The sequence below is a fragment of the Macrosteles quadrilineatus genome, unplaced genomic scaffold (assembly GCF_028750875.1).
Source record: "Macrosteles quadrilineatus isolate MER2022 unplaced genomic scaffold, UCM_ALF_1.0 Scaffold_4__1_contigs__length_99947679, whole genome shotgun sequence".
Lineage (NCBI taxonomy): Eukaryota > Metazoa > Arthropoda > Insecta > Hemiptera > Cicadellidae > Macrosteles > Macrosteles quadrilineatus.
Window position 1 is genome coordinate 97,715,873 of NW_026542597.1, and position 23,268 is coordinate 97,739,140.

A 23,268-nucleotide genomic window follows, 5' to 3' on the forward strand; every position below is an offset into this window, starting at 1 on the left:
ACCCTGTGATGTACTAACAATTTTGTAGGTCTATATTTGATTTTTGGGCGTTGGACTGAACTGCTCATCATAAAAACATCACTTTTAATCCATTTTGGTATTCTGAATTTGTTATTCAAAGTAATAAAAAAATTAGATGTTGATTAGAGCTGTTTTTTAATGTAAAAACATGTAAAAGTTTAATTAATGGAACAAAAAGTATAGTGAGTGGTGCGGATTTGAACCCAGGGACCCACCACATGAGAAGCGAAAACTCCACCTCTGAGCTACACCCTGCAATAGCGCCTATGCCATGTTTTACTATACTTGAAAACCTACTTCTCTATTGCTTGTAACGGCGTTGCAATTATTCGTTGCATCAATAAACGTTTAGGCTTATTATTCATGGTTTGTAGACTCAAAATTAGAATATCACCAAATGTTTTTTAACCCAAATATCCTTATGCATTCGAATATTTGAAAACATAGGTAAGGGTACTTGAAACCGTTCCAATAAACAAAATGTCCTTAGACGATTTAATTACATTCAAAATTTGAGCCTTCTTTTCTCTACTTATAGCAAGCTTAATTTTATATGTCAGAATAAAACAAAAACTATACAAATCACAGCGAATGCGGCAGCAACGCAGCAACAGATCAACTTCCACCCTATTGTTTCGCCTACAACCGGCTACTACAGTCACCGTGTTGATTGCAGTGACGCGACGCCGCGCCGCGCCGGCGCGTCGGCAGGCTCATTGATGAACATAAATAATAGCGGTTTGATAAATAATGTGTGATTGTTTTACTTATGTGTCTATATAGTTATTAATTAAAATAAAACACTGCGTTTCTACAACTATTTACTTTTTGCATCAAATGAAAACAAATTTAAAACCCTTTATAAAGGGTTTGAAAACCCGTGATTGAGGTTAGCAATTTGTTTTGAAAGTTTACCTTGTAAAGTTGGTCACGTGACTAGTAGTTTTGGTCACGTGACTAGTAAAATACACTAGTATTTACTAGCGGTATAAAAACGTTTATGAAACACAAATTAGTAGGACAGGTAAATACGGGACTAGTATTTACTAGACTAGTAATTACTAGACTAGTATCTTTATGAAACAGGGCCCAGGGGCCCATTTCATAATAAAGTACAAACTAATATTATTAGTAAATCAGCTGATCGCCCAATGCAAATCTAATGGAAATTACAAGTTACAAGTTGCAACTTGTAGTTTATTATGAAATGGGCCCCAGGCCGCGGCCTTCGAAATGGCAACGTCGCAAGTGGTGTTGTAGTTAAACCGTAACAGCTGTTTTGTTTGGAAGCAGCTAATGGCATTTGTGTATTTACGAAAGATTGGATACTGGACTATGAAAAAATTGACTCCGCTTAAAAATGTACAGATATAGATTTTAATTCATATTGTTTCGGTTTTCAATTCTGTATGTTTTATATTCAATATTTTAATAAATTTATGTTCATAAATTTAAATCAATTAAGTGCAATTTAATGAGCTGATGTCACCTGTCTGCCATGTTATTTTATGGGACGTCTGTCACTGAACAACACCACTTGCGATGTTGCCAATTCTACCAGGCCGCGGCCTGTAGTTATAGGCGGCCGTGGCAGAACGCATCATACCATAGACAAAAAGAAATAAATCCGTGCATAAATGAAATGAAATTTATTTTTCCTTTAAACATTGTACAAAATGCAATGGGCATCGTAAAAAATACAATTGTCAATATATACAATCATTATGCAAAACTTAACCTAAGAAAAACCAAGCAAACACAGCACGCAAAATACATAGCCGAACTGTTCGTGGGTAATTGTTAGTTCTATCACTGTAGCTGTAGCTGTCAAAACGTGTCGTATGTAGGTTAAATTTAAATTAATTTAACTGTCATAACCTAACCAAACTTGCTGATTAAGAAAATTTCGAATGAAGGTTTACTAATAACAAAAATAGTTCTTTTCGTAAAGTAAAATTATAAATGTCTCAAAATCAACTATATAATTTTTTAATTATAAAATTAAACTATCATAACTTAACCAAACCAACCAAACTTGCTGATAATGAAAAAAATTCAAGTCAAAAAGTTGATGCCTCCGGTGGTTTACGAACCGGCTACCTCTGATTCGTCAGCCCAGCCCGGTGCGCTATCCACTACATCATCGAACCGAGCCGAGACCTACGGCTGTTCAATTTATCTACTGTATGCGGTAAAGGTGTTCGCTCGAGCAGTGGTGGGGGTGGTGGGCGGTGTGTGGTCTGTCGGCAAGGATTAATAGTTTCACGATTCACCAATCTTCAGCAGCAATCACCGCCACCACCATGTTATCATGGCGCGGTTTCGGAAATTCGGCTTTGGGTTTTAGTTTAGTAGACAAGAAAATGAAATAATAATACCTCGCCACAGCAAACCTGCCGACTAAGCGAATTTCCAATTTTTCTAAATTGATTTATCGCGCCACTCATCATACACTCATCTCCATTCATACTTGGCTTAAAATACCTACTTTGTATGGTCACCATTTCAAAGAAAAGTATAAGTATAAAGTATAAGTATAAGTGTATTTTCAGTCGAATGAATTGTATTAACATTAGGTTTTATGTGTTTGTATACCTAGGCTTGCTGCTACATGGAGGGTAAAAAAGTGTGTTTTTTTTTGTAAAATATTAATTACTTAGTATATAAAATAAATAAATTTGATCAAAATATATCCATAAACAAGCAAACTACAACATTTTACAATATTCTCCATAAAAATAACATGGGAATTTTAAAATTACAGTTTTTTTTCTTTATCCATAACAAATAATTGTACAAAAACACTTTGATATACTAAATTATTTGTTTTTAAGCTCTTTAAAAAGGTCTGAAGAGAAATTGGGAAATTTTGTGTTTAGAGGGTCAAAAATTAGAAAAACCAATTTTTACTCCATAAAACCCCCCTATAAAACCCAAAAACCCTGTTCCCATGGTCCGATCATGCTGGTTCGTGAACTCATGCAAGTTCGGGTGGACCGATGCTTCTAGGTGTCAAGATTGCTTCGGCAAAAACCTCAAACAAACAAACCCAACAAGTTTATCCCGCCCCGCCTTACACCTTCAAACCAAATTTCACCAAAATCGGACAAAAATTACTCAGGTTTTATAGGAGGTATTGAGAAATTTGAGAAAGTATTGTTTTCGTCAAAATTTTTGAGTTTGAGTTTTGAGTGGATATACTGTATAGTGTATATATCTGTTTTGGGTCCCCCTGCACACAAAACGTGGTTTTCGAAGTGATGTGTGTGTGTTTGCGTGTGTGTGTGTGTGTATGTACCTACAGAGCTAAAGACTACACCTGTGGTCGGATTTCGTTAAAATTTGCTGTGTAGGTTCCAACCCATGGTACTCTGTATTATCCAGATGTGTTTTTCATCTTTTAAATTTTAATTTCTAATGTCGATATTCCCGTAAAATAACGTGAAAATCAGATATTCTCAAAAATGGCCCGAACGATTTTAATAAACATTTAGTATGTTCCGGCCCTTTAAATTCTGAACGAAATTGTATGTAATTGTAAAATTACGGTTAAAAAGTTATTGTAAATTATTTTATTTTCCCATAAAAACTCCATAATATAACGAAAAATAGGATTAAAAAAACCCCGGTTTTAATTTAACTTGGTATGTTATGGCCCTTAAATATTTTGAATGTTTTTTCATTTTTTTAAATTTGATTTTTAACTTAGATTAGTTCATAAAACAACGGAAAATCGGATTTTCTTGAAAATGGGAAAAATATGTGTCAGAATGCGGATACCGTTTATTTTTCCGTTTTCGTAGGTTACAATGTCCAGTCTGAGTCCAAGTTGAATTTATTCTATTACTAGCTGTAACCCGCGGGCTTTGCCCCGTTCAACTTCTTAATTTTCAAGATTATCTCGTTCGCATGGCTCAATCACGTCCTGGTTGAAGATTGTTCGCTACGCCACGCTCACTCACCTTTAGGTTGGAGCTCGTTCGCTGCGCTCACTTGCCTTCAGGTTAGCTCGTTCGCTACGCTAACTCACCTCCAGGTTGAAGTTCGTTCGCTACGCTCACTCACCTTTTGGTTGCAAATTAGCTGTTGTCATAAATGTAAAAGAAATAATAGTGCTGCACCCTGTTGGTAATCCTTGTAACTTTAATGCTATTGAACATCATAGAACAGAACCAACTTGTTTAGTTGAAACAGCTGTTAAGATTCAATAATTCCATTTCTCATAAGGTTAACATGGGAAACTCCAGAGCCACTGGGGCGGAGCCCGAAAGGATTTTTGAAATAAGAATATGCCTATATGTTAATCGGGAATGTGAGCTATCATCATGCTAAATTTCAGCCCAATCCAAACAGTATTTTTCGCGTTCACTTGTCACAAACATACATCCATACATCCATACATCCATACACCCAAACTTTCTCATTTATAATATTAGTAGGATTTAAATCCCATATAACGTACTTCTAATTGGTACAGCAGCTGTTAACTGTAACCATAATAATTCAAGGAATTAATGACACAGTTACAGCTGAAAGCTGTGAGTAGCTAATACCTATGTTTGATCAAACCTTAAACATACTAAGGGAGTATGTTTAATCTATGATCAAACCTATGTTTGTTTGTTTAATACGTATGTTTGATCTATGCTAATACCAAAGATTACATTATGCTAAGCATATGTAATCTTTGCTAATACTCATCAGAAGTAACAGTTACCTGGGTAAATGTTCCAAGAACTTTGTGCGCATGCGCCAACCGAGATGACTGTGGGTACAGAACGTCGAGTACAGCTGGTAACTTTGTTTGTTTTTGTTATTGTTTTAAAATTTCAATTTTTGGCGGAGGACTGGTTTGGTTTTGGTTGTGTTGTTGTGTTGTGAGTGACCAGTTGTGACTTGTTGCTTGTTCGCTTGTTGTCATGTTGTGGTTGTGTGTGAAGTAGAAGTAGCTGACGGACGACGATTACTTAGACACTAGCACAAACAAGAGAAGAAGGGAAGCAAAGGAAAATTGTTAAGATTATATAACTTTCATATTGGTTTTTATTAGCTTTGTTTCATATTTTCCATGCTAAATGTTTATGGTTGTATTACAACATAATTGTTGCTATCAGGAAGTTATGGACTAGACAAGGTAGGCCAAGATCTATAGACCTTATAGTTAGTTAACAACTTTAGGCCTAATCTTAAAATCAACAACTGTAAACTCAAAATCTTATTAAAATAGGTAAGAAACTTAATTGACAATAATTGTTTTTTGAAGATTAATTCACAGTGGTTGCCAACTACCCATGCCATAGTGAATGGTTCCTCTAATTTTCCAAATGACAAGTCATAAGTTAGGTAGGCCCAGGGCCGGATTTAGCATTTTGGCGCCCCTAGGCCCAAATAGTTTTTCGCCCCCTAGGCCTAGTACAGTCACAGTTTCTTTCCTACAAATCTTTATTTTTTTAACTAGCCTATATCATGCCTATAACTTAAAGGCCTTTGTTAATTGCTTGAACACCACTCCTCATCAGAATTTTATCATTGCAAGTTTTTTGAAGAATTGTCTTGGTTAGCCTTAACAAATTCCCAACAACATCCCTACAGCCTACTCCCGTATAATATAACTTAACCAATGTTGTAACGGAATTTATGGGCAATATTGAAAAATAGTTACATTTTCTAACAGTTATTTCTTCCAATGAATTGGATCTGGAGGCTCGGACTAAGGCTGGAGAGGCCGGACTGACAATCAAATACCGGAACGGAATCCCTAAAATTGTATCAGCAAAAACTAGATAGGCCTGGTAGCAGCAAAGCAGTATTAAGTTACTACCAGGTCTTGTGTGATATTTAATCTTTTTTTCTAATGTTACCTACCATATCTCTCTAGTCATCATTTTCTGCTATTGCTGGTGTATTATAATTGCTATTGTATGTATTGCTATTGCATGTACTAATTTATGTATGTATGTATTATCTTTTTTTTGTTATTCTAGTCGCATGTTTTCTTGTAGTAGCCTATATTATAGATTGTTATTGTTGCCAAATTTCATCTATTGTTATGCTTGCTATTCAACCAAGTCTTCTATTGCATGTAATGTTAGTCTCTTATCTGCCTGTCAATAAATTATGCAAAACAACAAAAAAAATGAAAAAAGCATGAGAAAAGGCAGAAGGGAAGAAAATTTAATTAGGCTAAGCAATTGTATTTCATATTTCACCTTCACTCTTTAATCACTTTTCGTTCATTTAATCTCAATCTTTCAATATTGTATCTGTATCAGCATGTCAACCCTGTACTGTCAACCCTTGTAAAAATGGTGTTATACCGTAAACAAACAAATAAATAAATAAAATTTTAATGCTTTATTGTCAAGAGTTTTTTTTGTTTTTTTATCAACTCGTAAAATATGTTAAGCTACGGCTACTTATTTTATTTTCAGATTAAAAAAAATATTTTTCCTCGGCCGTGCGCTCTCTTGGAGCTTCCGCCCATAGGCCCGGAAGCCCGGGCCCCATTGGGAAATCCGGCCCTGGTTAGGCCCTAAATATTAAAGTAACTATCTTTCGGGTAGCCTTACCCAGGTTTTGATTAGGACTTACATTTTACTTTTATTCATGAAGCCTTCCGGAATTGGAAATGAATTATAACAGGTTACGAAGGCACAATCAGGTAACAGGGCTACCTTGATGTCCACAATTCCTCAGTTGAACTTCCGTTGACTAGTTTCGACTACTAAGTAGTCATTATGAAAACTGAAGACTGGACTAGCAACTTAATGTAGCCTACGCGTACCGTCCGCCGCGCAGTTAATTTGTGGCCACACGTGTGTTTGTAAATAATGTATCTATGTGTTTTTGTTTCTCGTGACGTATTTATAGACTTTATGACGACCTCTTCGGAGTGATATTTATGTTCCTTCATCGCCTGATGATGGCCCCACAGCTGGGCTGAAACCGGTCGCCGCTCATCGGTGACATTTGATCACATTGACGGATGAAAGGTATTTTAACCTCTAGATTAATTTAAATTTGTGATCAGGAGGCAAAAAACAACAGAAATTATATGTTTTGATCGTGACGTTGCTGCTTCAGCTGAATCTTTTGCTTGTCCGATGACGGCATTGTAATGCTTAAAGGTCTTAACCTTAAATTAAAACGCTGTTGGAAAAGGTAAAACTTATATTTTTTAATCAAACTATTTTATTTCAGAATGTTGACACAAGATCCAAATCCTCCACTACCTGTGGAATTCTGGAACATCCTTCACAACTCCATAAGTGCACTTTTAAATAATGGTACAAAGATTGTGCCACAACTGGATCAAATAATTCAGCCTTGTAAAAACCATCACGAGTATTATGTGCCTCCTAAACTCGGCCCTCCGGCGGAGTATGAAGCAAAACTACCTCACTACATTGGTAATTGTCTTTGTTTTTTGCAATTATAGACTGTAAAATGTTTTGAAATAAAAATGTTAAAGGGTAATTACAATTGTGCATTAGATCAGGATGGATTAGATTAGGTTCATATTCACAATCGTTTAATATCACATCACTTGCTCACTGATCTCTTTGTTTTGTTTATTCTTTCAACCATTTTGATCTGTTTGATAAACATATCCACATATCCACTAGGTACCAAACTTGGAGGTTATGGATGGTGACATTATTTGTTTTATTGAAGCAACATTTTTAAGATTATAGTGGTGAATGGTGATGCTGAAATACTGTCACAAGACAAAAGAGTTTTATAATGTCCCTCTCATTTTAAGCAAACAATCAGTTAAATGTCAATTCCATCCAAGAGTATAATTTTAACATGCTAACTTAAATATATCTGCACGGTTGTTCATTTTGAAGAAATAACAGTAAACCCTACTGAATCCAGATCCCACTAATATTCCAGTTCCGGAAGTCTCAAGTTCAAAACCACCAATGGATTTTAAGTTACTGAACAGTCCTGAAGTACCTACCACTGTGTTTCTTTGTATTAAAAGTGTGCCTTGCACGTCACTTTTATATACTCTTATATACTTTTATATACTCAGCGCGCGAGCAATAACTTACTTACTGGCCAAAGCATATCAGCTGCCAACGGCAATAGAGGTAAGAACGACGAGCATACGAGAAATCTCTCTTGTTTGCCTTTGCTAGGACTGGATATCACCGACCTGAAAACCTTGCTGACAGCTCCAAAGTAAACATAAGAAGTAATTGCATTAATTATCAGGGAATCCAAATTCAAATCATAAAATAGTAAGTTCAGTTAGGGGTTGCCGGGGAGAAATTAGGAGGCATTAGGATGTAGGTTTTCCAATTTAAAATGTGGGTCTTCTCCTTAAGAGAAGCTGACATCAGCTTGTCGAAGCAAAGTCTAAATTCACATGGTTCTAAGTTGTTCAATGATTATGTGCTGTCAATTTGATTAATTCATTGCTAAATTACCTTTCTTCTATCAGTTTCCATTTTACACTGTTATTTCATTAATTAGTAGGCTAATCTTGTAAATGCAATTCTTACATATTCAGGTACTGTAGTGGGTTAGTTATAAGATTTACTTGTTATAAATTACTAAAATCACAGCTCATCAAAAGCTGGCTTAAGGTGTTAACGGCAATGGGCAAGATCAACCTCAGGGTAACACCTTTCTTTTAAAATAGACAGTTAACACTGTTAACAGTCCTTCCTAATTTTCTCAACCTCATAGTTATTATTAATATCTATTTCCATGTCCCAATCCTCCGCATCCTTACCTCTCTTCCATTAACTTATTCCTCAGACATGCTGAACCAATTCAATTAGTATCAGCCAGTCACACAGATTCTTTACATAAATGTTACACAAGTATTTAATCTAGATTTTCACTTAAATGGAGAACACTGAACCTAAATTAACGAATGTTTACTATACCGGTACTTTTGTTAACAATTACTATACATAAGTTTTTTAGGTTATTGTTATATGTAGTGCTTATTCAATTCATGTCGTTTGCAGGATTTACAACATGGCTTCTGGCCCAGATTGCCCGAGCCACCACCTTAGAGTCATTGGAATCTCAACAAACTCAGCTGGTAGACTGGCAGATCTTGATCATAGAGTCGTTGGCTTACAGGAACCAACACATGTTTTCCATCATACTATCGGAATATTTGGTAGCAATCAAAGGTTAGTCACCCAAAGGTTAACAAAAGGTTGATGTTAGATTGTAACAATACTCGGGTTTGGGCCTCTCCCTTTCAAAACTTAAAAAAAGCTGATGGCATAAATAGACACTAAATAGTCATATGGCTGTGTTAGTTGTTAGATGACAAGCAGTTAAGTTTCGTACCTCAGACAACAAAACCTTTGTTGTGACTCGTAACAGAGAGTTAAACCATAACTTGGTTAGCGAGAGCTCAGATAACCGTGGCTCTACAGTAATAATAATATAAACTCTAAAGTTGCAGACCTATTTTTAAAATTTATTGGTTCCGGTTTGATAGCCTACTTTTAACTCTTCATCACTTCTATCTTACAGATTTGGTGGAATCTCGAAGTAAAGAAGAAGTTCCATTTGAGTTTGTCTGGTTCCGCAAAGCTGGTGTTGATAGTCAACCCCCTCTTGATAAGTTCATCTTGCGCAGCAGACGTGCGTGTGCTGTTCTCCTTACTCATCTTCTCAAGGTCAAGTGTGATTTCATTATATTATCAAAAAAATAGAACTAGATGTTTGGATGGATCTTAAAAATGTCATTCTTTGTGGGACTGTTGATTGATGACTCAGTCACACATAGGTCACTGTGACCCATTTGATGTTTTTTATTTTAGCGAATTTCCCTATCTATAGGTAGGTTTTTCCCTATAGGGAAGTAGCTATTACCGTAGGTCTCATGGTAAGACCTAGGCCTGGTACCGATGTACTTTTTCATTTCGTGTTAACATTTCATTCCCCGTGTTAACCTTATAAGTATTCATATTTTAAGGGAATTAATGAATTTAGTCAGCTGCTGTTTCAACAAAAAAAGTTGGTTCTATGATATGCAAAAGCATTAAAAAGTTATAAGATTTACCAACGGAGTGCAGTACTAATTATTTTTATTGCATTGATGATAACAGCTTATTTGAACTATAAGCAGCTACAAAAAACTGTGATACACAATGAAAATTGTCAAAGTAGGATAGTTTACAGTTATGTTTATTAAAAACAAAATTAAAAACAATTTCATGAATAATTTGTGATTTTTCACAAATTTTTAAAAATTAGTTTTTCTATTGTTTAGGTGAAGTGGTAGAAAATAATGGCTATGGTAGATGTATAATATACTAGTATACCGTAAATTTAAAATACCCCCGCCGCAGCAAACCTGCAGACTAAGCGAATTTCCATTTGACTGATTTGATTTACACTGAAATGTCTACTTAAAAATATAACATTTATTCCCGATTTAAATAGAATTAGTTTAACAAGTACTTAGGTTTGCTGCATCAGGGAGGTAAAACTGTTTTTTTTATGTTAATAGTTAGTAAGAAATAAAAACATTTTCCAAATTTGATCAAAATATGTTCATAACAATCAAACTACAACAGTTTACTTATTCTCCATAAGAATAACATGGGAATTTTAAATTTACAATTTTTTGGAATTTTCTCCGTAACCATTAGGCGCATAATAACGCTTCAATGTACTAAATTATTGGTTTTTTTAAGCTCTACAAAATGGTTTGGAAAGAAATTGCTAAATTTTATGTTTTTTGGGTCAAAAATGCGAAAAACTTATTTTTACCCCATAAAACCCCCCGTAAACCCCCGTTCCCATGGTCCGATCATGCTGGATCGCGAACTCGTTCAAATAAACATAGGTTTACACGTTTGTACCAAATTTCATCAAAATCGGATCATTTTTGCTCGAGTTATCGTGCTAATGGACACATATATATATATATAAATATATAAATATATAAATATATATATATATATGAATTTGAACGTATGGTGTTTTTGGCCTCTAGGGACCTTGAAACGAAAAAAAAATCGGTCCCGCGTCCAGGTCTTACCATGAGTACTACGGTAATAGCTTATTCCCTATATGGGAAATTCGCTAAAAGCAAATTTTTTCAAACTACGTCCTCCCCCATTGCAAACATAAAGCTCGAGTTTGCGGGACTCTACTGTATTTTCAAGTTCTCTCTCTCACTCTCACTATTTAGTTTATATTCAGATTGTTTGTTATACAATCTATGCAATGGTTTTATTTGTGAATAAATTGATTTGATTGATTGTCATCAGGTGGTAAGAAGCCACACGGGTATGTTGGCGTCTTGTCACCCCACGGGCATGTTTGATTATTGGTCTGCATTGTTGGCACTACTGGGAGACTCGGACAGACAAGTTTGGTTGGCAGCACTGGATTCCATCAGTGTCAACATAAAGTGCGACGGATTCCCCCGAACCTCCTTAGTAAGTACTAAAATTTTGGTAAATAATTTTCTAGGCAAGATTAGTATAGAATTTATGTAGTATTTGAGGGTCGGTTGTATTCGTTCTTTCTTCCTTAATATATTCTTAAGTTGTGGTTTTTCCTCAAAAAACTATTTTCAACAGAGATGATATTTGTAGAAAGTATGCCTACTAAAAGTACAAACATTTCCAGATGGTATACAACCTATGTGAGCTACTGAATGTCAGGTTGAGTGGTACAGCTGGCTGGAGTGGGGAAGCTGGGAAGGCGATGCTTGTATCGACTGACACCTTTTGTGAAGCTGCTCTCTCCCACGTCAGTGCGGCTGATAAGAGAGCTTTGTCCCGCCTCTACCTCGGGCTTGTTGCCCTGCTAGACCATAAGAAGGTGGTTTTGTTTGCAGGTGAGAAGTAAATGCAAACTTTAACATCAGTGGTTTTCAAATGTTGATTTTTTTTTATCTTCCATGAAGGTTGTTGTATTATATTTTAGGACAGTGTATTAAACACAGATAAATGTTAACTGATGATAATTTATGATTAACAGGAGTTTCGTCAAGAAGTTACTGTAAGCTGATAGTGTTGCTGTTCAAGATATGTCCAATGTCTGTTGATATAAAAAAGAAAGTACAAGCAGTTTTGGATCATGCCTCCAATTTCCCTGTAAGTATGATTTCCCTGTAAGATGTTTGTGACTAACCAGTAGTTTAGGAATTTCAACTCAAACCTGTCTCGATTCAAGAGAATTTTATTTTAGAAACACTTATTAAAATTTATACCTTGTTTTTATTTGCATTGTGTTATGTAGTTTTGACTGAATTCAAGCATATAATTAGAAGTTAACTCGAAGGAGATCAATAGGTAGTTTTTTTCATATCTTTCGGTGTTTCATTTGATGTTTGAAAATCACACAGCCAAAAAACATGCTGTTGTGCAACTATTTGTTTCAGTTGATAATTTTTATTCTGTTAATATTCTATTCCAAAATTTGATTGCAGGATATTCTAACTATTGTCCAGGCCCTTGTGTGGAATGATGTACAACCTCACTTAAATAATCCAGAAAAGAGTCGGTAAGTTTTTAAGATTTATTTTATAATATATTTTACAGTATTTTTGCACTTCGGTCAATACTTAACAATAAGGTAGAGATTGAATCATTAAAGCGAGATGCACATGCATATTTGGACCCTTCCCCACCACCATCGTTTTTTTTCTCAGCCATTTAAAAAATTGTCATTAGATCTTATTTAATATTCATATTCAAAATGGAGTAAAGTGGTGGGGAAAGTTTAGGTACTGTCTCTCCCGTACTACACTCCCTAAAAGCCATCCTAATTGGCACAATCTTTACAGCAAGTACCTATTTCTAAAGTTTTGAAAAAAAATATTCAGCCTATGATGGACTTATTAATTTAAACCGACACTTATTTTGTTGCAATAGTTTAAATAGGCCTACTTAAAACATTGGTTCACCAATGTGCTTTTAAATTACAAACAATTTCTTAAGATAGTTGTAGTTCATTGGGGTTGAAATTCATTTTGAAAGCTGTGCACTGTAAATGCACAACTATGCATACATTTGAGAAATAGTCTTACCACAAAAAGTACACTTAAATGTTAAATTTCACCAAACTGGAATATTTTAACCATTACCTAACGCATATTAAACTAAGGAATGTCTGAGTTGGGAAGACATATGTTTGTAGATGAAGAAAAGTGTTCGGAAAGTAACTTTTGGGCAACAATTGGCACATGCCCACTGTACAGTTTTAAATCTGTGTTCCTTGAACCATCCTGGGGACTCTTTCCCATTCAGGTAAGCCTTTCCATCAACATCCCAGAAATAGTCCATCAAATATAGGCCCTTGGCCCCTACAGCATTACAATAAAATGTTGTTTATTTTTCAAGACCTGAACCAATCTTAGACAATCCTAAGACTTTTTCATATTCGTCAAAAGATACTGACTTGAAAGTAGATTGTGGATTCCAAAATAATTTTATTTTACATTGGTATAGTTGTTTGTTTTTTGTTGTTGTTGCAGGGAGTGCTGGGAAATCAGTAGTTTGTGGAAATCTGTGTTGGATATTGCTGCAAAAGCTGTAGAAAACATTATTAACGGAGGACAGTCTGCTGCAAATGTTGTAAAACTTACAAAACTACTATCAGCTGTTGCTCTCAGTGCTTCTAACATCTCTCTTCAGCTGAGTCAGTCCTCCTCGTCATTGGTGTTTTTTGGAAACAACTTCTATGTAAAATGGAACAAACTTATACGGGAAATAGATCTTAATGTTATATATCTGGAAGTTGCTAAAACATCAAAGTATCTTGCATCACTTGGCGACATGTCCATGATCGATTTGCGAGAAGCGAACAGTCTTTTGGCATTTCTGTCAATTCCATGGCTCCACAAAAATATCGGAGCTCAACTGCCTCTAGTCGACCTGTCACCGTATCGAGTCATGGCGAATCTACAAATTTTTCTTGATGGTTGGTAAATTTATTTTGTTCTGTACTTTGAGAAACAAACATGCAATTTCAGTATAAATTTCTTTATTCATTGAGAAGTATACATAATACAGCATTGGAATAGCGTCAAAGAGTACAATTATTATAAATTAAAATATAAATTTAAAAAATACAACTCTCTATATAGATAGGCCTATGTTTTCTTAATGTCTAGTATTCTTGAGAGAGGTGGAAAAATTTGTTAAGAGAATAATTGGCCATGTTATTTGAGAAATGATTTTGTTTTGTTTTGAACTTTATTTTTATTTTTTAATTTCTAATTCCTCTAGGGATATATTTAAAAAACCTATACCAGCAAATTTCATTAAAAAAATCTGTTGAAGAATATTTTTCCTACAAGGATTGACGGTAAAAAGTATAACTTTTCACAGAGAAATTTAATTGGCATTGAATATTAGGCCTACATTATATAGAGCTTAAATTTTCTTAGTTATAGAAAAATATCCTTTAGATGAAACATGTTTGTAAGTAGTGTAATGCAATTTTTATGTCTGCATTGCCAATGTAACTCGTTGTTATTTTGTATTAATAGTAAATAGGTGATAAGTTAATGTACTCGCTTGGCTATTGCGTGAGGGCCGGGTCTGAGAATAAAACTAGAGTTACTCAAAGAATTTACAATTTAATTAAAAGAGGAGAAGATAAACTCAACCAAACAAAATACAATGATAATATATAAGTCTAATACAGTTAAACAAGGGGAAATGAACCAGCACAGTGAATAGTCAAATTAATAAGCTAAATTATACTTTATCCTAACAAATAAATTGGAAATTGGAGTTTAATAAAATTAAAAATGTAAAACAAAATAATAAAGTAATATTATCGTTCAAATTCAAGAAAGTAAATTGAACAGATTTGAATTAAAATTTGGAAATCTAAGTTCTAAAGCCTTAAATTATTTATTTCTGAGTAAGCGAGCTGGGCTTACATTTTAGTATAAATAATTATAAAATTGACATACTTCATGAGTTTGATGCACTGGACACTTCACCAAACAAATTTTAATCTGCCTTTAAAGGCAACAGGCCATGGTAAAATAACACTTCACTTCGCAAATCACTCGCGGCCGAAAACTTCGACTCCCGAACGCGGTGACCGGACCGAAGACTTCCTGGAGACTGTCCTCTCTTGGTTTTTGTTGGAATAGACATCCCCCTGTCCACCTAGAGAGACAGCCAATCAGAGGGTATGATCGTTGGTTATTCTTCTCTGATTGGTTAAGACAGTCCACGTGGTCTTGATGTGCGGATGTCAAAAAGTTCATAGCTTGTAGATTGTCTTCTGTCTCTCTCTACGATTGATGCATCGGCAGCTGAAAGTTACACTACCATGAGACAGGAAATGTATAGACGGACGGGTAGACATGGATAGGATTACTGAGATCTGTGGAAGTATATGATGTAGTTACACCAATCAATCCAGGACAGTTTAGAAACGTAATCTAGTGTAGAGTGCAGTGTAAGCACACTTGGAACCGTTTGCAAGCATTCTCGAATCTTGGCAAAGCTTCATCATTAGTTTTGTCGGAACCACCAATGTTTAATTTGTTCACAGATCCTGGTGTGAAGAGCCACTCGCTGGAAGGTCTGATGGTGATGGTGTTGTGTGGCAGTCTCAGCCTAGATTGGAGGCTGGCTGTATTCAAACGAGCTGATGTTGAGATAGACAAGGTGTGTGCAATGCTGACGACATTACCAGTCAACGAACAAAGCTTATGTGTTACCAGCCTCGTGGACCCCTTCTTCTTTCAAGATGACAACTATAGCACCCCAGACTTTGCCAGCAAATTCCCAACAATCGTCTGCTGTTTGGCTGGCACTGCTGAGTTAATCAGGTAATAAATTGATTTTTTGGAGTTTGTGAGTCATTTATGACACATAATTTCTAACCAGATAAACACAATTTTTAATAAACCTATCAGCAATTTGACACCTACTTTCTCCATTAACCCATACTTTTGGCAAGCAGTGGGACTAACTATGATATTTTATGAGGTAAATCACTAAAGCTGCAATAACTTTTGAACCATATTTTTTGCAGCGTTGGGGATTGTACCATTATGTTTGAGTTTAAATGACAATATTATACTAATTTTTTTCAAAAACAATACTTTCTCCATATACATACTATTTGTTACATAATATTTCAGAATGTTATGAATGTTTTATAGAGGGGGGAATTTCACAGGGTTGGTACGGTCAAGGAAAACCTGGAAAAGTCAGGGAATTATGGAAAAGTTCTGGAATTTGTCCTACAGATATCAATGAAAATATAAATGAAGATACCTGGGCCCTATATACCTTCCTCTCACCACTACCCAATCACGCACATTTCCTGTCGTCGTTCAACTCTACTACAGTGTTAGCAAAACGGGAGTGCCGATGGAGACCTGTGGAGGTGCGTGCGTTTAAAGGGACTTGACCTGGTCTCCATCGGCACTCCTGTTTTGCTACCACTGTACAAGGAAGCTAACTACCTCGTCAAAGTGCACAATATTACCTTAGCTGCATATCACAGCCAGCTTTTATGTTATTTAATATATCTAATTATAATATATTGAACAGAGAAATAAATATATATCTGGACTTATTCTGATTCGTGAAAGGTAACTAGATTTAGCAAATGTGAATTCTAAATTTGGGATATTGATTTCCAGACCACGACCATTTGTGAACCTAATAAATTACATAATTAAAAAATAAGTTTGCCCTTGCCTACGCCCTTCCCCAACCCCTTCGAACTTATCTAGACATAGTCTTAATGCTAGTACCTATCCGGGCTAATCCAGGGTGTCTACCAACCGGGAAATCCGGGGAAACCGGGAATTGTACTTAAGTTTTTACTGGCCATGAAATGTACGGGAATTGTCCTTAAATGCCAGACTATGTCCTTAAATTATTAATGGGCCATAATTTTATTGATCGCTAGTTGGTTAGGAGCACATAAAAGGTTTATCAGATGATTGTTTACATTTTCATAATTTATTACTAGAGTAATTATGCAATAAAAATCCCGTTAACAATATCAAACCCATTAATATTTTATCACGACAATCATAGTGTCAAGTCAGACGTACTTCCAAGAACTGTTGACTCAGCAGCTAGCTCATAAAAGTTGTATCACTTTTATTCCTTTACAACTTCTTTTTTTATTACTAGGGTAATTATTATTAGATCTCAAACCTATTTTATCGTGAAAATAATAGCTTTATAATGGCTGTTAAATTTCACTTCTTACTTGTACTTTCGGCTTGAAGATTCAATTTGCCGCGGCCAGTGCCTAGTGCCATAAAACTGTTTATGGTTTCATATTAAACATGTAAATAATCTACAGTCTTATTTTGTAAGTTAACCCCTTTTTTATGGACATTTTATCTTTCAATTGACAAAACCACGTAAGCATTGTTGTTTGCATTAATGTTTTATCACTATGTAGGCCTGCTTGGTTTCAAATTAAGTCATTGCATTTTCTGTATCTTTGTCTTATATTGTTGGCTATTCAGGTTTCAATGTTTTTTGTTTCCCATATATTTATTTATTGAGTTGTATGCTTTAAGCAATCAAAATCTTATGAACTACAATGATGATAGTGACTTTGCTGCTATTATAACCTCATTGTTTGTTACTCAGTTTATATAGGCCCTACTAAATAATTAGGTCTAGGCCTGGGTATTTTGATTCTTGAAAGAGCTGTAAAATATATTAAGAAAATGTAATTGAGCCTAAGATAAACAACAAATGATTGCTATGTGTCGATATTAACTTTGCAAATGAAAATACAATAATCTTACTCTGTGCTTATTGCTTATTAATAGCCGCTTACCATACCTTGATTTTGTACTAAGAATTGAGTAACAATACGCATTAGAGATTTTTTTTCAAAAGTAGTCGAGAACCTAACGTTGTGCCAGGGCGAATCATGCCAAATTAATCGGCCTGGATCGGATAAGCTATGTTATGAAGTTTACGTGACTGATGGAGATATTTGTCGCTATCGCAGGAGACAATGATTGCGTTTCTCTGTTACACTATAAAAGCTTTACCTAAAGTATAGGTAGGCCTATGTTTGTTTACTTTCAATAAATTTATATTTTGTAATTTTTAACTCTTATCTATTATTATTTAGTTTTCTCTCTGGTACAACTACAGTGAATAACAAGATTAATACAGTTTGACAAATCAGGAAAATTATTCGGTAGGCCTAATGACACCGACAAAGGTTACGGCAAAGTGTCCTTAAATGTACGGGAATTGTCCATGAATTTTTTATCCAGAATGTAGTAGACACCCTGCTAATCGAACTGCTGCTGGCACCACGCGCGTCACTACTGTACTCTCCTCTCATCGCGCGTGCTTGTTGCGGGGAGACTGCGCGCACACCTAAGTCACGTGACTTGCGCTATTGTCTTGTAGCGAGTTGCTACAGAGGGATTTTGCTTTGCCTGGGGTTATAGAAGATAAACACAATGTTGTGGAAGAGAATTTAGATGTTGCCCCTGTTGTGGATTTTGCGAATAATTTTTAGATAATTTTTATGTCAAAGCAGGTCGCAAAATAGTCTTCATGTCACCATGATAAATATACATTGTATTTCTGTGTTATGATTTCCGGAAAATGATGCTAAGTTCCAGTTGACTTTACTTCATACCCTTCATAAATCTATTACAGCATATAAAGAGGACTAGAGAAGGACATAGCAGTTCTGTAAAAATCCTGTCTTAAGCTTAAAATCCAGTCTCACCTATTCTTATTCTTATTAAAACCAATCAACCACCGTAGCATATTGCTTAAAAGTGTTAGAATAAAAATGTAGTCATAACTTTGAAAATGTTTCAGACATGACACAACAGATGAGGAACTAACAGTTCACTGCAGGGTTTGTGATGGTAACACTAAAGATACCAAATTTATTGAAGATTCCCTTGCCACAGCTATGCTTGAAAGTTATTTGAAGCTTCGTTTTGTCAAGTGCCCCTCGGTGAGAAAACATGTGGCGTCTTCTCTGAAGAGGTGGAGCAAACATATACCTGTAAGTAACAAAAGGAGTATAAAACTCTGCATTTAGCCCCTAAGCTGTAACTAAATGGAAGGCATTACCTTTGTCAATCAGCTCAAAAGTTGTAACTGTTGTTACGGCCATTTCGGTACCACGAGGCCATCATCAGACATGTAATCTTGGCTGAAGTTGTATTAATCGCCGAAGTTAATACATTAAACACGCATATTGACATTAAAAGTAAAAATTACAAAATTTGAACAACGTGTCACACACAACTGTTTGACATTGACACAATCTGAGCAAGACGCCGACTCAAAGTTGACTGATGTTTTTTTTAAATTTGCTTTTCAATACATATTATATGTAAATACAATATTGCAATGTGCCTGTATTTAGTGCTTTGTGTAGGGGTCAATTGGACAACCTGTCAGACATTTTGAATTCAAACTGTGTCATCCTATTTAAACTGTTCTTCTTGTAACTACCATCTAGGCCTACTTCTGAAGAAGCCTCTGAAAGAGGCGAAATATTAAGTATTGTGTGTTCTTTGACTCGTCTGCAACCTTTCATCAGGTGAGTTCAACGATGTAAAAACTACTGGATTGCGCTCTCAGTAGTACTGCGGGCGCTGTTTTCGGTCTAGCTCCCCCCACCATCTACTGGCAGTAGCCGATGCAGCCCATACACTCACCATTGTAAAACACACCTTTTTAAGTTGCTGCTCTGTTTAAATATATAGATATAAAATATTGCTAATGCATGCAAAACACTTTTTACTATTCTAAACTTTATTTCTTCTTCTTTTCTTGCAGAAAATAACACATTTAAACTCTTAAAAACCCTACTACATTTGTCCAGTTTTTACCGCAAATCTATGCTTGACATTAACGTGATAAGCATAACTTTTTTATGACCTATTTCGTAAGATACATTGCCATTTAACATTGAAAGAAAAAAATATCGCGTTTACGTCAAACATAACGTTACCACTGCGGCAAAAACTTCTAAAAACTATTCTAAATGTTTATGTACTATTTTTTCGATTAATAAAATAGAATTTCAATTACAAATATTTTACTTTCTATTTCTCTTTTGTAATCACTTATTATTTTACCATGTACAATTTGGAACTAGCATTATCAGTTGTCTAAAAACATCTACAAAACGGGTTTAGTGAATTTGTAGTTTTAAAGAATTCAGATGGGCTTTTTTCTGCAAGAAACAAAACAGACATAAAAGGTTTACTAGTAAAAAGAGTTTGATAAGCGTTAGCAATATTTTATCCCTATAAACTTCAACAGAGCAGCATTTTTAAAAAGTGTGTTTTATAATGGTGAATGTATGGGCTGCGTCGGCTTCTGCCAGTCGATGGTGGGGGAAGCTCGACCGCGCGGCCAACACTGAGCCAGCGATCCATGAGTTGTTTATATCGTTGGGTGAGTTAGCTGTGTCCTCTCCATCCTATATATTTATTTGATGTTTTTTTTCGTAATGTAAATATTCCTGTTTGTTATGTGTTTTTAAATTGACAATGCTGCTTAACCCATTTGTATCGGATGACGTACCAGTACGTCAAGTCAGTGATGTACAGTATCACGGCTGTTGTACTGGTACGTCCGCCATTAAATTTGAAAATTTGATATTTTGTAAAATGAACCAATTACACTTACAATACCAATTACACAATACTTACATACATATAATTTTTTTTAATTGTTCATCAAAATGTTATGTTTCTTGAATGATTTCAAATTTACGTAATACAGGCAGCTATTTAAAAATGTTTATGAAAAGTATGAAAAATAGTGTAAATAGTGTCCCAAATTCATATACATATACTTATAAAATACATAATTTTATACACATAATATGTTTTATATTATTTTCAGCTTTAAAATACTACGAACTATATAAAATATAGTCTAATATTTTTTCAGGCAGGTATAAGCACCTATTTTTTTAGAAATATATAAAATAGTGTAAACATATCCTAATCCTATATACATATATAGTATATACATACAAAATTCAAAATAATATAAAAATATAAATTGTATTATTATTTTCAGCTATAAAATACTATAAATCATAAAAAATTGTCAAATATATATTTTTTATTTTTATTGTTTCAGTGATGCTGGAATTTTTGGTAAATAAATAAGACGGTGGAAATGGGTTACGCTGAGATCTAATTGTCTGATGATAACATTGTGAGGATACTGTAACGAAGATAATAAAATTATACGCGTACTTACCGTTGAACCCTCTACACATTTTAACTGCTTTGCAGTGAATGTCTCTGAGTGACAAATAATTTGCAGCTATCTTTTTTCTATCAGTGACTCCCAATCATTTAGTAAAGCAAGCATTCTCCTTCCATCTGTCTGTGTTGCAGGAGCCGATATTGAGGCAGGCCGTAGACAAGTGGTTGAGATACATTAAAGACGACAACCATGATGTCAGAATGGCAATGGCTGAAAATGCAGCACATCTCGTGTCTGCAGACTCAACTGCGAGTTTCATTGCACGTTACAGACAGGTAACACGGCTTGTGGATTCTTAGGGTTATTTGTATTTTGGAAGTTTGGAGGATTTATTTTTCTGTCAATTTGTTGTATGAAATTTAGGGAATTGAGGCATAACGATTTTATATCCTGCAAAGGACGATATTTAAATGATAGTAAAATTTTAATTAACACGGTCGACTGTGATTGCAAAGGATAACCAGAAACAATCAACTGCTTTAATAACAGAAACAATCAAAGCAATTAATTTTTATTTTTAAATAGGATAAAACTCACTGTTTCCGTACACTTCACACCCTTGATGATAAATTTATATAGGTTTTGAGTCTGGCCAACAAAAACCATATTGCAACTGGCTGGATTTTCAATTGCAGCAAACTTTTTAAACAATAATATTGCTACTAGCACAATGACACTTCAGCTGCGATAGCTAGACAGTCGTTGAGGAGGCGAACACGTCTGTACCACAAAGTGTGCTATCAGTGCTCTTCATGGGCGTCAAACATTCCTTACTTTCTGAACAATCATGATATCTTGAATACAGATAGATATGTCAGGCAACTAGAACTTTTCTTTATTTAAGAACTCATAAGGTTTATTAAACTGTGTTTGTAGAGTGGTGACTGTATGTGTTGTTGATGTACAGGTGTTGCTGGTACTGATTGTAGAGTGGCGACTGTATGTGTTGTTGATGTAAAGGTGATGCTGGTACTGATTGTAGAGTGGTGACCGTATGTGTTGTTGATGTACAGGTGTTGCTGGTAGTGATTGTAGAGTGGCGACTGTATGTGTTGTTGATGTACAGGTGTTGCTGGTAGTGATTGTAGAGTGGCGACTGTATGTGTTGTTGATGTACAGGTGTTGCTGGTACTGATTGTAGAGTGGTGACTGTATGTGTTGTTGATGTACAGTTGTTGCTGGTACTGATTGTAGAGTGGTGACCGTATGTGTTGTTGATGTACAGGTGATGCTGGTACTGATTGTAGAGTGGCGACTGTATGTGTTGTAGATGTACAGGTGTTGCTGGTACTGATTGTAGAGTGGCGACTGTATGTGTTGTTGATGTACAGGTGGTGCTGGTAGTGATTGTAGAGTGGCGACTGTATGTGTTGTTGATGTACAGGTGTTGCTGGTAGTGATTGTAGAGTGGCGACTGTATGTGTTGTTGATGTACAGGTGATGCTGGTACTGATTGTAGAGTGGTGACCGTATGTGTTGTTGATGTACAGGTGATGCTGGTACTGATTTTAGAGTGGCGACTGTATGTGTTGTTGATGTACAGGTGTTGCTGGTACTGATTGTAGAGTGGCGACTGTATGTGTTGTTGATGTAAAGGTGATGCTGGTACTGATTGTAGAGTGGTGACCGTATGTGTTGTTGATGTACAGGTGTTGCTGGTAGTGATTGTAGAGTGGCGACTGTATGTGTTGTTGATGTACAGGTGTTGCTGGTAGTGATTGTAGAGTGGCGACTGTATGTGTTGTTGATGTACAGGTGTTGCTGGTACTGATTGTAGAGTGGTGACTGTATGTGTTGTTGATGTACAGTTGTTGCTGGTACTGATTGTAGAGTGGTGACCGTATGTGTTGTTGATGTACAGGTGATGCTGGTACTGATTGTAGAGTGGTGACCGTATGTGTTGTTGATGTACAGGTGTTGCTGGTAGTGATTGTAGAGTGGCGACTGTATGTGTTGTTGATGTACAGGTGTTGCTGGTAGTGATTGTAGAGTGGCGACTGTATGTGTTGTTGATGTACAGGTGTTG

At 35.4% G+C, this 23,268-nt stretch overlaps 1 protein-coding gene across 1 annotated transcript in view; it reads left to right on the forward strand.

Annotated features, from left to right (window-relative positions):
* The first annotated feature begins 5,056 nt into the window (after positions 1-5,056).
* Positions 5,057-23,268, forward strand: part of LOC128993185 (serine/threonine-protein kinase ATR-like) — a 59,651-nt gene continuing 41,439 nt past the window's right edge. Inside the window, exons 1-12 of the mRNA XM_054416946.1 lie at positions 5,057-5,155; positions 7,222-7,430; positions 9,006-9,176; positions 9,529-9,674; positions 11,277-11,447; positions 11,641-11,851; positions 11,995-12,110; positions 12,446-12,519; positions 13,493-13,938; positions 15,535-15,814; positions 18,816-19,008; positions 21,374-21,517. Of these exons, the coding sequence (XP_054272921.1) occupies positions 7,223-7,430; positions 9,006-9,176; positions 9,529-9,674; positions 11,277-11,447; positions 11,641-11,851; positions 11,995-12,110; positions 12,446-12,519; positions 13,493-13,938; positions 15,535-15,814; positions 18,816-19,008; positions 21,374-21,517 (2,160 nt within the window). The 5' untranslated portion in view covers positions 5,057-5,155; position 7,222. The remainder of the gene's footprint in view (positions 5,156-7,221; positions 7,431-9,005; positions 9,177-9,528; positions 9,675-11,276; positions 11,448-11,640; positions 11,852-11,994; positions 12,111-12,445; positions 12,520-13,492; positions 13,939-15,534; positions 15,815-18,815; positions 19,009-21,373; positions 21,518-23,268) is intronic.